Source organism: Dermacentor variabilis, chromosome 4 (assembly GCF_050947875.1).
Source record: "Dermacentor variabilis isolate Ectoservices chromosome 4, ASM5094787v1, whole genome shotgun sequence".
Taxonomy (NCBI): Eukaryota; Metazoa; Arthropoda; class Arachnida; order Ixodida; family Ixodidae; genus Dermacentor; species Dermacentor variabilis.
In genome coordinates, this window is record NC_134571.1 from 10,874,365 (window position 1) to 10,888,674 (window position 14,310).

At 45.7% G+C, this 14,310-nt stretch overlaps 1 protein-coding gene across 1 annotated transcript in view; it reads right to left on the reverse strand.

The window, feature by feature from the left end:
- The window catches only part of LOC142578661 (uncharacterized), a 33,352-nt gene that overhangs the window by 6,856 nt on the left and 12,186 nt on the right, over positions 1–14,310 (reverse strand). The window contains exons 2-3 of the mRNA XM_075688112.1: positions 11,978–12,039; positions 10,540–10,644 (exon numbers count right to left, since the gene is read on the reverse strand). Of these exons, the coding sequence (XP_075544227.1) occupies positions 10,540–10,644; positions 11,978–12,039 (167 nt within the window). The remainder of the gene's footprint in view (positions 1–10,539; positions 10,645–11,977; positions 12,040–14,310) is intronic.

A 14,310-nucleotide genomic window follows, 5' to 3' on the forward strand; every position in this document is an offset into this window, starting at 1 on the left:
TTTATTTATTAAAACCTCCTGTTGCGGTTACGGCCTGTTACAACGTCCTCAATTAAAAGGTAACTTATGAATAATAAATTATTGCGCTAAATGTATAAACTCAACGCAAAGAAAACGGTCAGTTTCCCAGTATTCACTCAATGAAGATGTAGCAGGTCTATACTGTCACGTTGTAGTGATGTGAAGAACAAGGCAGTTCCAAAAGAGAGAGTCACGAATCTAACTCACTATAGTGCGAGCTCGCGCTGGAAAAAATATCACTCAAACGCAACAATGGCTGCGCGCAAAGTAGTGCTTCCTCTGAATCTGATCTACGGATCAAGGCATCGGTTCCTCAGATATTGGAATGCTCATACATTGCAGCGCAATCTCGGGTGCTCGAATGTCATCGAGAATGTACACCAGTATTTGCTTCAGGCGCGCAATCTGATTAGATAACGCTCTTTCGATGTTGAATCCGCGACAACATTTCTGATATTAGAAATACATGCAGGCGCGTCTTGAGCTAACCGATAACTTTAGAACAGTGGTTAGACGCTAAAGAAAGGCCACCCAAAAAAAGACAAAGATAATGTACAGTTGCTCTAAATATTACCTGAAACATAGTGCTCGTGGTAAAAAGGGCCCCCGAGACTGCACAGCGGCGCCGACATACCAAAAATTCAGGAGCTAAACACTTCCCGATTACTGGTATTTATCAAACCCGTATTTCGTGTGTCAATGTAGCCCTATAGTCCCCGGGTCAGTTCCATCATGGGCACTGTGTCGGAGCTCATATTTCAAGGGACTGTAATTATGTCAGCATTAACTGTCACAAAATCACAGTATTTTCTTCTTTAGGTCTTAACATTAGACAGCCAAAATATATGCAGCAAAGCCTTCATCCTAATACTTAAGTACTTTTCGTTCTAACATACATGTCCGCACTGCTTCATATGTTACAAAGTATTGAAAATCTATCCAATGCTTTTCCCCAAGCAGCTGTTTTTATTTCTAATGATGCCAGGAAACCGGGCCTGCATGCCAGCAACCCTCAGAAATCTGATAGGGAGCGAGCACAATGTTCTCGCACGCCTTTTGTGATATACCGTAGCGCTGAGGTGCTTCTTGTATAATGTATAGCAGAAGAGATTTTAAAGGCACAAGTTAACTGTTGGGCACATACGTTTAAGTTCATGAACTTGATTTGCGCCAAGAAAACCTGTCCAAGCTTTCACACTTGCTTTATAAGAAGAAGAAGAAGAGTATTTTAATGATTGGAAAATGTAGAGAGGTCGGCCGGATATTGGAGCATCTGGCCTGCTACTCTACGTAAGGGAAGGGGAAGAGGGGAAGAAAAAGGGTCACAATGGGGGATGATAATGGGAGGAACGAAGTGAAGGACACATTACACAACTGGTATCACAGGCGTGAGTCCAGGCCCGTGTCACCTAGGAAACGTGAAACTGCACGCATTGTCTCTGTCGTCTGCCAACTCTGTGGCCATGCGCCTAGCAAGAGGTCCTCCGACAGTGGTCCATTTTGTAAATGTCTCAATGTATCTGCCATTGTCAGTCTTTCGCGCGCATACTCAGGGCACACCACGAGCACATGTTCTATAGTCTCTACAGTACCACACACTGAACAGTCCGGGGAGTCTGTCCATCCAATAATGTGCAAATATTTGCGCGTGAAGGCGACGCCTAATCGCAGTCTGTGTATCAGGCATGCATGAGGGCGTGGAATTCCACGCAGAATAGGAAATTTCATATCCGGATCCAACCTTTTAAGGCGGACGTGACGAGCGTCTGGCTGGGCCCAGTATCTTCTCGTCGCACTCCTCATTAATTCCGACAGGAGGCATGTGATGTCCGGTCTGGAGAATGGCACTACAGTTCGCAGGCCATGCTGAGGGCGCGTCTTGCTGCAGCATCGGCCATCTCATTACCGTTGAGCCCACAGTGTCCCGGGATCCATTGGAACACTATGCGGTGGTGTTTTTCTTGAGCGCATGAAAGTAGCTCGGTGATCTGCAGTGCCAGAGCCTGATATGCGGTGTGGCGCAGGAAGCATCCCAAAATTTGCAGCGCGGGTTTTGAGTCCGTGAAAATGCACCACTCTTGAGGTCTTTCCCCGCATATGCGGCGAATCGCTTCCCGAATAGCCACAAGCTCTGCGGCGGTTGATGTAGAATTATGGTCTAGTATGAAACCTCGAGTCATCTGTTGGGCTGGTATCACCACAGCTGCTGTCGATGCCTTTGGTGACGCGGAGCCGTCTGTGTAAACATGAACATATGTCTGGTATTCTGACCAGATGTACGCGAGAGCAAGTTGTTGTAGTCCACTGACGGGAAACAATGTTTTGTTTAGTATGCCGGGGACATGTACGTATACGGAAGGTTGAACCATCACCCATGGAAGCCTACTACACCATCAATATGCCGGCTGCTTTTAAACCAATACAAATATTAGTGACATCATTTTATCATCCCATTGAGCAGATTGGTAACCTCTAGATGCGGAGTAAGTTGAGATATAGTGTGCGTAATTAAGGAAGCTACGTTAACTTTTCAAAAATTCATCTTAAATGGCTAAAGCAAATGAGGAGTTAGAGTCCGTCCTCGAGGTAATCTAGCCGAGCGAATAAATTTTTATTGAACATGCTCCTATACGAGCTACCCGAACAAATATTTTGCTATTAAACGCTCTCTGAAAGCGTGACTGACGCAGAAAAAGCACGTCACTACGTGCGGTCAAACTGATATTGCCATCAATAGTATATTGATGGCAACATCCGTGAGCATGTTCCTTGCGGTCAGTCCGTTTTCCATTTTATTCACGTTGTTTTTTTTAAAAGGCAAACAGTTTAAAGTTTTAAAGTCAATATAGCAGCGAACGCCACCAAAAATTTGTTTGGTCGCAGAAGCGATAAATGACGCGATGAAGGTGCAGATGAAGAAAATACGCTGGCACCGAGGCAAAGAAGATAACGAAGGTGAACGGCTAGGTAAGCTGCTGACGGAGCCGTGCTGATGGTGACGGTGCCATCGTGACGAAACCTGGGGCGGTGATATTGACGGCTCAGGCGCCTTTTGTGTATGTGTGTGTGCGTGCATGTGTGTGTGTGTGTGTGTGTGTGTGTGTGTGTGTGTGTGTGTGTGCGTGCGTGTGTGTGTGTGTGTGCGTGCGTGTGTGCATGCGCGCGCGTGCGTGCGTGCGTGTGTGCATGCGCGCGCGTGCGTGCGTGCGTGCATGTGTGTGTGTGTGTGTGTGTGTGTTTGAGAGAGAGAGAGAGAGAGTGTGTGTGTGTGTGTGTGCGCTTTCAGAAAGAGATAATTCTATAAATGCAGTGCCATTCGTTCTTTTCTCACATATTTAAATATAGTTTTGAATAAACTATCACATTCGTCCGCGAGAGTAGGTGTAAGCAGATAAATGCTGGCTCGCTTGCTCACACAAACACACGCACAAACGCACACACACAGATGAGGCACATGTTCGCCCGCATAGACACGCGCCCACGCATGCACACACGCACTGCGCACGCAGACTCAAATACGGAGACACAACGCACGCGCAAGCGCAAATGCAAGTCCACACGCACGTACGCACGCTCAAGGCGTGCACACGCATACACACTCCCTATCCTTCCCTGCTGCCTATCAAACAGATGCGCGTGCAAAGAGATTGAATGACACTCGCTCTGCAATTACCGTTCAAACTCCAACTGTAATAAATCACTTTACGGTTTAAATTTGGCGCTTCTTCAAGTCAGTGCGCCCTCCGCCAAGCGGTTGCAAAACCATTTGCTCTTGTCCTGCGACACAACCAAGGAGGTTAAAAGGCCCCTCACCAGGCCGCATGGCAAATTTTGGTTACAGGTTGGAAGTTGTTGCGTGTCCTCTAGGGAGCGTTCTGCCACAAACATTTTTCAAATCGGTTCCATTAATAGTCGAGGTAGAAATATTTCAGTGCCGCGAGCCTATGACTTCAGGAAGCGAGCTCCAATGCTAAGCGGGACTTTCAATAGGTGAAGCGCCAATAGTGACGGCACACAAGAAGAAATACAGACAGGACAAGGCGCTACTTGCAACTGTTTATTGAAATCACAGGTGGCTGATTATGTAGCCATGAGGAGAGGGGAACGAAAAAAGAGGGACACTGAATATGTGAATGCGTACGTGCGAGAACACTGAGGATAAAGGGAATCACGCTTATTCTAAATCTAAAACTTATCTAAAAACATGCTTTCATTCGTGTATATATTCAACGACGGGGTACTGACACAGTTGTCCCCTCTTTTCTTAATCTCGTTGGCCTCCAACAATTCACGCGCAACAGAATCTTTACTTTTATACATGATTGTCGTATCATGAAGCCTTGCTTTACATACTGGTTCATCCTCATTCCCGCAGGCCTTGCAATGAAGCGGCAAGTTTGAACCATATCCATTTTTCAATGAAAACTTTTGCTCCCGCAGGCGTTCATTAATACATCGGCCAGTTTGGCCGATATACTCTTTTCCACACTTCAGTGGTATGTGGTATACTACCCCTTCTTCACACTTAACAAAAGGGTTTGTATGTTTAATAGAACACCCTACTTTTTTAGAGTCATCCGGACCAATCAGGCGGCACAATGTAGCAAGTTTTCGCGGCGCGGAAAAAACCACAGGAATTTTGTATTTCATGGCGACGTGTTTCAGATTATGCGCCACATTATGAGAATATGGTATCACCACCGCTTTTGCTTTCTTTTCGACTGTTTGACCTTCTTCACTTCTTTTCCTTTCTTTTTTTCAGTTTTTTCAATAACACCTCCGAAATTGCGCTTTAATCCAAGCAAGGAAAGCCAGCCTTCATCAACTTCAATATCTGGTCGTCAAAGCTTGCTTGTGCCTTATGACAGCACGATTTTTTTCAGCGCGGATTCGAGGCGCATAGTGGCAATTGCTCGTATAACAGTCTTGGAGTGCGTAGACTCATACGGCAACACCTCCTTGCGGGCACGGGATCGGTAACCCGCGCCCGCAAAGGGTACTGTGTCAGTACCCCGTCGTTGAATATATACACGAATGAAAGCATGTTTTTAGATAAGTTTTAGCTTTAGAATAAGCGTGATTCCCTTTATTCTCAGTGTTCTCGCACGTGCGCATTCACATGTTCAGTATCCCTCTTTTTTCGTTCCCCTCTCCTGATGGCTATATAATCAGCCACCTGTGATTTCAATAAACAGTTGCAAGTAGCGCCTTGTTCTGTCTGTATTTCTTCTTGTGTGCCGTCACTATTGGCGCTTCACCTATTGAAAGCTATGCACCAACTAGCCCCACAACGTGTTTTACTAAGCGGGACACTCTCTCCGCTCTCAGATAGATAGATAGATAGATAGATAGCTAGATAGCTAGATAGATAGATAGATAGATAGATAGATAGATAGATAGATAGATAGATAGATAGATAGATAGATAGATAGATAGATAGATAGATAGACAGACAGACAGACAGACAGACAGATAGATAGATAGATAGATAGATAGATAGATAGATAGATAGATAGATAGATAGATAGATAGATAGATAGATAGATAGATAGATAGATAGATAGATAGATAGATAGATAGATAGATAGATAGATAGATAAAATGTGCCTGAACTATGTAAATGCTAACCGCATTGAAAATCGGGACATATAAGTGGGCGCTGTTAATTACTGGTACCGTTTTCCCAATAACTGAAGAGCGCTGCTAATGTACAGTAATATGTGCAGCATACCGCTTTTGTGTCGTGGCCTCGGTTTTCCCATAAACCGACTGACACCACTGACCTAAAATTTGCATAGTGCTTTTCCATAGCCTTCAGATTTGTGGAGTTGCAAATAGTACGCCCGGGCCAAGCCCAGGCCCAACTAAGTTCCGGGCTCGACTCGAGCCCGAAGCTCCTAGGTCAAAGCCCGGTGCTGGCCTGAGTCAACAATTACTACCTGGCCTGAAACCGGCCCGCGGGCTGGGCCCGTGCATTGCTCTAGTCTGAGCATTGAGGCACGAATATAGGATTACCAAAGGCACCCGTGTAGGCTGCTTATAACTGGAGGCAATTATTTTGAGGCCCACTCATAACTAAAGTAACTTGACAAGCTTAATTAGTTTCCTGCGAATAAACCTAACGAACCGTGACCTAGTGACAGATACATAGCGCAGTACCAACTCAATAAAATCAATTCGATCCACCGTGACCGCTCCATGCGGTGTTCCTTTCTCGTCCTTCGTTTTGTGTAGCTTTCCATCTAACTTTCCACGCTCTGTAGTGGACCGTTTTCTTCCTCTGAAACAGTAGCATACGAGCCACAATTGCAGCTTGCAGCTGTATGTTTGGGAGTTAAACAGCTCAACTAGCACCCGATCATCTGTCTATTCAAACAGTTATTTAATTGTAAGGTTTCACGGCACGAAACTGCACAGTTAATTATGAATAATGCCATAGTGTATGTGTGTGTGGGGAGGAGGGGAGTAAAGGAGGGGCTCTAGATTAATTTTCACCACGTACAAGTTTATTTAACGTGCACCCAAAGCACGGGACACAAATGTTTTCGTACACAAACACCTCCTTCGGAATCCAGTCAGAGCGACCGGGAATGGAACCCTTATTAAACTCACGAACACGTACTCAGCAGTGTAACACCCTGTAATATCCACTGAGAGACCGCGGCGGGTGTGTTACAAGTGTCGGTGTCGCTTAAAACTGAGAACATTGGCGCTACGGTTATGTGAAATGTCTGCGCTCAACTATAGTGGATGCAGCTGTCTAGGAGGCCGTGGGTCGAGCGGCGGCTCGCAATTAGAGGAAGCGCGGCTATCTGAAAAGCGATACCACGCTTGCTTTCTTCAGCCGTGCCTCAAATGTCGGAGGAACATCCCACTGCAGCCCAAGGGCGAAATGTAAGGTGCCGCTGCACCCAAACCTTGTCGACCTCTTTCTCGATAATTCGTCTTGCCCAGACCCGGCGAGAAAACCGTCTTGAGTTTGTCTTGCTCTTCACTGCCGTTTGAGACAACGGGTCTGAGAACATTTTGTGGAGGCTTTGCAGTTCAACGTTTCAGTTCCTGTTAATCTCGTGACTACAAAGAGGAATGCGAACAGCTGTGTCGCGCCTGTCTCTATCGACTAGATTGGGAATACGAGCTCCAGCCCACGTTCCTCAATGTCGGCACAGTATACCGGCGCACCACATCCACCGCAGAATGCGCGTCCCCCGACGACGCCCCAATGCTCCGAGAGGACGCCCCGAGTTCAGTGTGTCCAATGTGCAGTTTGCTATGAGTTGTTTTAGATGAGTATGTATCGGTTAATAAGCTTCGCGTATTCGATATAACGAATAATTTGCTTTACCCAGGTTTGTTATTTCGGCTTCGACTGTATATCCTATTGGCTGCTGTCGCAAGTAACAAATGCCGAAGCCGCTCCAAGGTTTTTTTAAAGGAGATATTTAGAGCGTGTTAGTCGCACACACGCGAGCTCCACACTCGTTAAAAATGGAAGATATTACGCGATTTGATTCTGACAGCTGCACCCGCCGTGGTTGCTCAGTGGCTGTGGTGTTGGGCTGCTGAGCACGAGGTCGCGGGATCGAATCCCGGCCACGGCGGCCGCATTACCATGGGGGCGAAATGCGAAAACAGCCGTGTATATATAAATATAGGTGCACGTTAAAAAACCCCAGGTGGTCGAAATTTCCGGAGTCTTCCAGTACGGCGTGCCTCATAATCAGAAAGTGGTTTTGGCACGTAAAACCGCATAATTTCTGACAGCTGTAAGCGTTTATGTGGCAGTGGTGGCGTTTATGGGGTATTCACACGACAGACCCAATTCCGCGGACGAGCATGACGTGGCCGAACCGCGGCGAATTGCACCGCCAACACCTAATCTGCCTCGTCCTTGTGTACGTCGTGATTGGGTGACACTGAGCTGCGTAGTGCCTGTCCGCGGATTTTTGTCCGTCGTGTGAATGCCGCCTTAACGGCCAGCACGACTGACCTTGCGCTCCACTCTGCAGCCGCGGAACCGCATGCGCAGCCCCGTCAACGTGCGCGCGTGCCAGCGATCCATGCAATGGGGGGGGGGGGGGGGGGGGGGGGGGGGGGGGGGGGGGGGGGGGGGGGCTTGCCCAACGGCGAAAGACTGCGGCGAATGGTTGGGGCATTGCATACTGCGTGTTCACGCAAGGAGCGGTGCGAGCCAGTCCACTAACGACCCGGTGGCGGCAAGACGTGACTCCGCGGCGATTAGCCCACGTAGGCACGAGTCGTGCGACGTCGCCGTTTGACCGACGGGCACGAGTCCTTGAGAGCAATCCTCCCACCCGGAAAAGGAGCTCCCTCACAGATGAAACAGCAAAGAAACCGTCATGGCGTGTTCGCATGCATACACGCCCGTCGCGGAAAGCATAACTGTCGGACGCGCTCTCTCGCCCCGCCCGCTGCCTCGACTCACGCCTACTTTGCGAAAAAAACGCGCGTCTGCTCGCCCGGGCTGCGAGTCCGGCCTCTTTCGCGCGGAGGGGAAGCTCGTGCAAACAGGCGGCTGCTCTCGCGCTGGAAAACGGGCCTTCGGAAGGGTCGAAGAGGAGAAGGGTTGGAGAAACGAAGCTGCCGTCTGCTCGACAAGTGCGGAAACTCAGCACTCTCTTAATTCTGCAACAAGTACCGGAACAAATTACGTGTGAAGCCAGTCACGCGGTGAAGACAAAGCTTTCAGAAATCGCCTTTTGCAGGCAACACGATTCCAGTCGTTGAGCTGAATTATTCAGGGAGGCGCACTTTACTTGCACGAGAAATCGAAACACATATTCAACAAATTTTTAAAATTCAGGAATTAACTTTTTAATTATATCACGGCAGCTATTGCAATTTACGAATATACATACATACATACATACATACATACATACATACATACATACATACATACATACATACATATATATATGTGTGTGTGTGTGTGTGTGTGTGTGTGTGTGTGTGTGTGTGTGTGTGTGTGTGTGTGTGTGTGTGTGTGTGTGTGTGTGTGTGTGTGTGTGTGTGTGTGTGTGTGTGTGTGTGAGTGTGTGTGTGCAACTGACCGTGGCCTACTTCGGACCACTGGCACTTCGCTCCTCGCAGAGGCAGGACGTGCGTCGAGAGGGCTCCCGAACAACACTTCGCAATGTGGTGAACGCGGCTTACATCATGCACCCGAGACCTGAAAGAGGTGCGACGAAATGCTCACGCATTTCTCGCATTTACCGCTAAATCACCTCTGAATATTTTCTTTCTCAAGTGGTCGCACGTAGTATTTTCTGCGTTTTCGTTGTTATTCTTTTTATTCTTCACACTGATGAATGGAATTGCTATGAAATACGTATGGTAAACCTCAAACGGCTGTAGTTCAATTGAGAAATTTGGAATTCAGTCAAGAGAAGCCATCGTTAGGAAAGGCCTCGGCCGCCCTCAACAGTGCACTTCAACGTACAGTGCATTCCTTTCGCTACACTTTAATAACTCTGTCAACCATAATCTACAGAAAAAAACCATCGAAACGCATAGTGAGCAAGGGGAATTCTTATGATGACAGAATATTGATCTACTTAGTATAGGGGTTCGTAACAAAAAAAAAGAGGTGCGTCAAGGTACAAGAAGAGGGCATTTGTGTCATGCGTCTCCCTCGTCTTGTGTCTATACACCTAACCTTTTTCTAACATGAAAGAAAATTCATCCTGGGCTACTCTGTACTGTTCTCCAGATGTGCCTCATACTTGTTCATCGCAAGAAGAAAATCGACTTTTGGTATGAAAATAGCGATTCCCCCGGAGCTATTAAGTAAATGCAACGTGATTTAGTTATTGAATGACTATACGCTTCTTGTGGTGGGTGGACACGTACGGTAGCAAAAGGCAGCAATAAATAACGAAAATTGAACGTGAGAGCAGGGAAACGTCTTTTATACTGAAAGACGTTCGAATCCTTTTGTGAAAACTAGGCGTCTCATCTCCACAAGGCAAATGCATGCAAGTGTTTTTATTTTCATAGGTAGAACTGGCACGACATACTGAATTCTGGTTTGGTGGGCGTCGACATGTTAACGACCATGGATATAGCAGCCAAATTACGCCTCTCCTCAATTACATAAAGTTCATGTGTGCGTAGTATCGTAGAGCCTCTACGCTGGCAAAACTCCAGTAGCGCGGTGCTTAGCAAATATATTGAACACTTCAGTATGATTTCGAGCATTTTTCAACAATATGTAATGTACCTCGAGATGTTCAGTTGGTTTGTGGTCATTCGTCTGCTCACAAAGTGTCACTAGTAAGTTGGTGGTTACATCTCAACAAATGATTACTTTTGCCAAACCTAAATTTAATATATATCAAAACGACGCCCCCACATATGCGATTATGACGAATGGCACAGATAGGCCCCAGCCTGACCAGATTTTGTATCAACATGAAGCCGCCATTCCGGTGCTGCATGAAGTATACACACGGGGTCACACATTCTTACGCATTCTCCACATCCGGGAAGTCATACCTCTGTTGATGAAGACAGCCTGGAACAAGCCCAGTGGTAGAGATCCTCCACTGTCAGCACTTCAACTTTTGCAGATCCGATGCAATTCTGCCAGTCCGGTTTCAGCTGCGCACATCCAGATCGCAGACGGGTAACGTTAACAGCAATTCCACATCTCCGCCCGCCCCCTTCCCTGTGTTATCGCATTCCACACACCTAACATGAAAAAAAAATGTATCCCAACCAGTCCTGCTTATCTTTTCTGTTTTTGCGCCTTTCTTTTTAAACAAACCATGCTGATGTTTTAGAAGTGTTTTCGAAGGTACTGTCGCTGACTAAACAAGGAGACACGCCCTGACGTGCATCAAATTAGGGAGGACCTACACAGCGAGCTTTATGTCTTTCCTGTTTACACATGCCACACCAAAGTGTCACAAGTGCGTCGTGGCAGCATACCTACAAGGGGCGAGGCATGTAGCACTACTAAGTTTCGACAAGTCTCTCCGTCTTGCTTTTTTTTTCTTCAGTGCCAGCGTATTTTCCGTGACTAACAGCCATGTGCTGTAGTTTGCATATCAGGGCTCGCCTCAACTGCAGTACATTTACATTTTTCTAGCGCTCATTTCAGTTCGGCGCACAGCGGTGCTGCTCGCTGTAGGACCAATGCCTGAATTGGCGTGCCGATCCTCTCTGTGTTGCACTGGAGCTTTCGTTATTTTTGCATACCTGCAATCTACTCGCAGCAGAGCAAAGACGGCTCTTGAAGCCACGTGCCTACGTGATCTTGTGGCGCACACATCCGAGCCGCAATTGGACGACATCGGCCCAAACGCAGAGAACGAAGTCTCATATTTGGCAATTCTCGCTTTCGCTGTATTTGAACCCGTTACACGTCCACAAACTAAATGTGTCATTCATAAAAAAATTGAAATGCGTGACGTCTATCGCTCCATTACATAGCGTTATCAGCATTACATTGCATGAAAACACGTGTCATATATTTGCGGGTTTGTTAACAGTATTCGTGTGCAAGAAAGTTAACCATTGAGCGGCCCGCCTAAATCGCAGATTTGCTGCTGGTCGTTGTGGCATATTTACGCTGCTGTTCCACGTTCATTGTTACGGTCGCGAGCTTGTCATTTTGTTTAAGCAAGGAAACTTCAGTTTGAGAACAATGTTTCATGGCAGCGCAATTCAGAGGACCCAAAAAGAAATTCTCGTTGATGTTGTTCGCGTTGAAGAAGAAAGTTTCGCTTCGAGACGAGAAGCTGGGGAAACCGTGCAACTAAAAGAAAAATGATCAATGGGAAACCGCAAGACAAAAAAGAACATAAACGAAACTCCAACCTATTCTGTCACTAACACAGAGAGACGGAGCCCTACGAGTAAATGTGCAGTGTTCTTAGTCAGCGAGGAACTGTATTTTCAGTACCCTCCGACACTATCGTCTCACGCTCACCAGATTTTCGTTGTTTTCATCTAAACACTTGATGAGTAGGCGCCGATTCGTGCTGCTGAGACCTGAAAGAAATAGTAACGCTTTCTTACTGGTAACCAGAATGTACAGGATGGAAGCATTTACAGACTTCACTGCACCAAAAACGGCGCGCACTTGAGCACAATGATACTAAATGTCAGAAAACTGCCTTCATTGCATTTAACTTGAAAAAACTTGCACATGGTTGTATAATAGTAAAGACTAAAATGACATTGACGAAATTCAACACTCCGATTGCTAATACGACAACGTTGTCAAATGCAATTTATAATCATAGTGAACTTTTTTTTTTAGTGCATCTATAAATTAAGACCAAGGAGCAGCCGGCGAAGTCTAACAGACACCAGAATCTCCTTGGATACAGTTTACAATTTAAAAAAGTAATAAAATTGCAGCTTCATAAGCCGCAACGCAAGCTGATGTAAGTCTTAAAAATCGAACATGCAGCAAAACTGCGGTGACGACAGCTTAAACGGAAAACACGATATTTATGATCGAGTGAAGCTCTCTTAATCGGAAAGCGATTCCGAAGAAATGACAAATAAAACGCATTAGTCAAAAGTCTCTTCGAAAAACGCTATCTTTTACAGACTGAACTCTAAGCGTGGTGTGAAAGGTTAGCAATAGTCACCGCATGAATAAAGAAAGGAAATAGGTCTCGCGGCGTCGATATATTTTCAATGCTGTTCATGACGTTCTTCACCATCTTCAGCTCTTCATTGTTCACTGCTGACTTTTCATCCTTCGCTAGATAAAAACCAAATCAATGCGGTGAAAACATCTAGGTCTTGAAATTGCATACACATACCAGTAAAAGCGTGTGTACTAATATAGAAATCGGTTGCGACTAAGTAATCGATAGTGAAAAAATATGAACAAGGCACATCAATTTATTCTCTAAGTCACAAGCAAACACACCTACGAAAGTGATAATAACGAATCAAACAGCAAAAGAAAAGACACATTTAATCATATAGACGTAAAAATAGATACAACGAGCTCTCCATTCACTTGCTGTTCCGCGCATTTTCTTAGACCTCGCGATAACTCTTGGAATAGACGCAGTGCTTGACCAGCGTTTGCGATAAGTGCACGGTCCTCCAGATTCACGTATAAACTACAAACTGAACTTGAACTGGGCAGTGTCCTTGGGGTCTACCACCTATGTTAACACGCGGAAAGCGAAAGAGACATTTTATCATAATGACTTATCTAAAATTCTAAAAACTAACCCTAGAAAATTTTGGGAAGTCATAAACCCGCAACAAATACATGACGTCACACTTACAAACGATAAAGACGAAACTATAAGCGACGCTGTTTGTGCTGATACCTTTAACATCGCGTTTTCATCCGTGTTCGCTGAAGAAGCCGACTTGCCTCTTCCTACGCCACCTACTGCGACACTACCAATGATGCCCCTTTTGAAATTTTTGTCGCTGGCATTTCATCACTCATTGACAAATGAAAACTTTCTCATCGGCTGGTGTCGACGATAATTACTCAAAACTGTTAAAAAATTCCAAAGGAATTATTGCAGTGTATTTTTCGATGCTGTTTTCACTTTCACTCGAAACAAGAATTTTACCAGACGACTGGAAGGAGGGCAAGGTCATTCCAGTCCACAAATCGGGTGACAAACAATCCCCCCTAAATTACCGCCCCATTTCTCTAAGAAGCGTCCCATGCAAAATCATGGAACACGTCATATACTCTCACATTATGCACTTCCTTGACACTAACAATTTGTTTCATCCTTCCTAGCGCGGATTCCGTAAATATTTAACTTGTGAAACCCAACTTGCTATATTTCTTCATGATCTACATTCTAATCTCGACCTCAACCTTCAAACCGATGCAATCTTTCTCGACTTCGCAAAAGCATTCGATACGGTACCACATAAACGCCTTATACTAAAACTCTCCTAGCTGAATGTGCTCCCTAACCTTCTCGCATGGATTACACCATTTCTCAACAAACGCTCCCCAGTTTGTTTCAATTAAAAATAGCCGTTCCAGCTCTCTCCCTGTAACATCCGGCGTCCCCCAAGGATCTGTACTCGCACCTCTCTTACTCCTCATATATATTAACGACGTGCCTGTACACGCATCCTCCCATATCCGTTTATTTGCCGACGATTGTGTCATCTATCACACAATTACAAAGATTTCTGATCAAACTGCACTGCAACGTGACCTTAACCTTGTACAACAGTAGTGTGATCTTTGTTTAATGAAGCTTAATCCCACTAAATGCAAGCTCGTTTCCTTTCATCGCAAGCTTAATCCCTTAT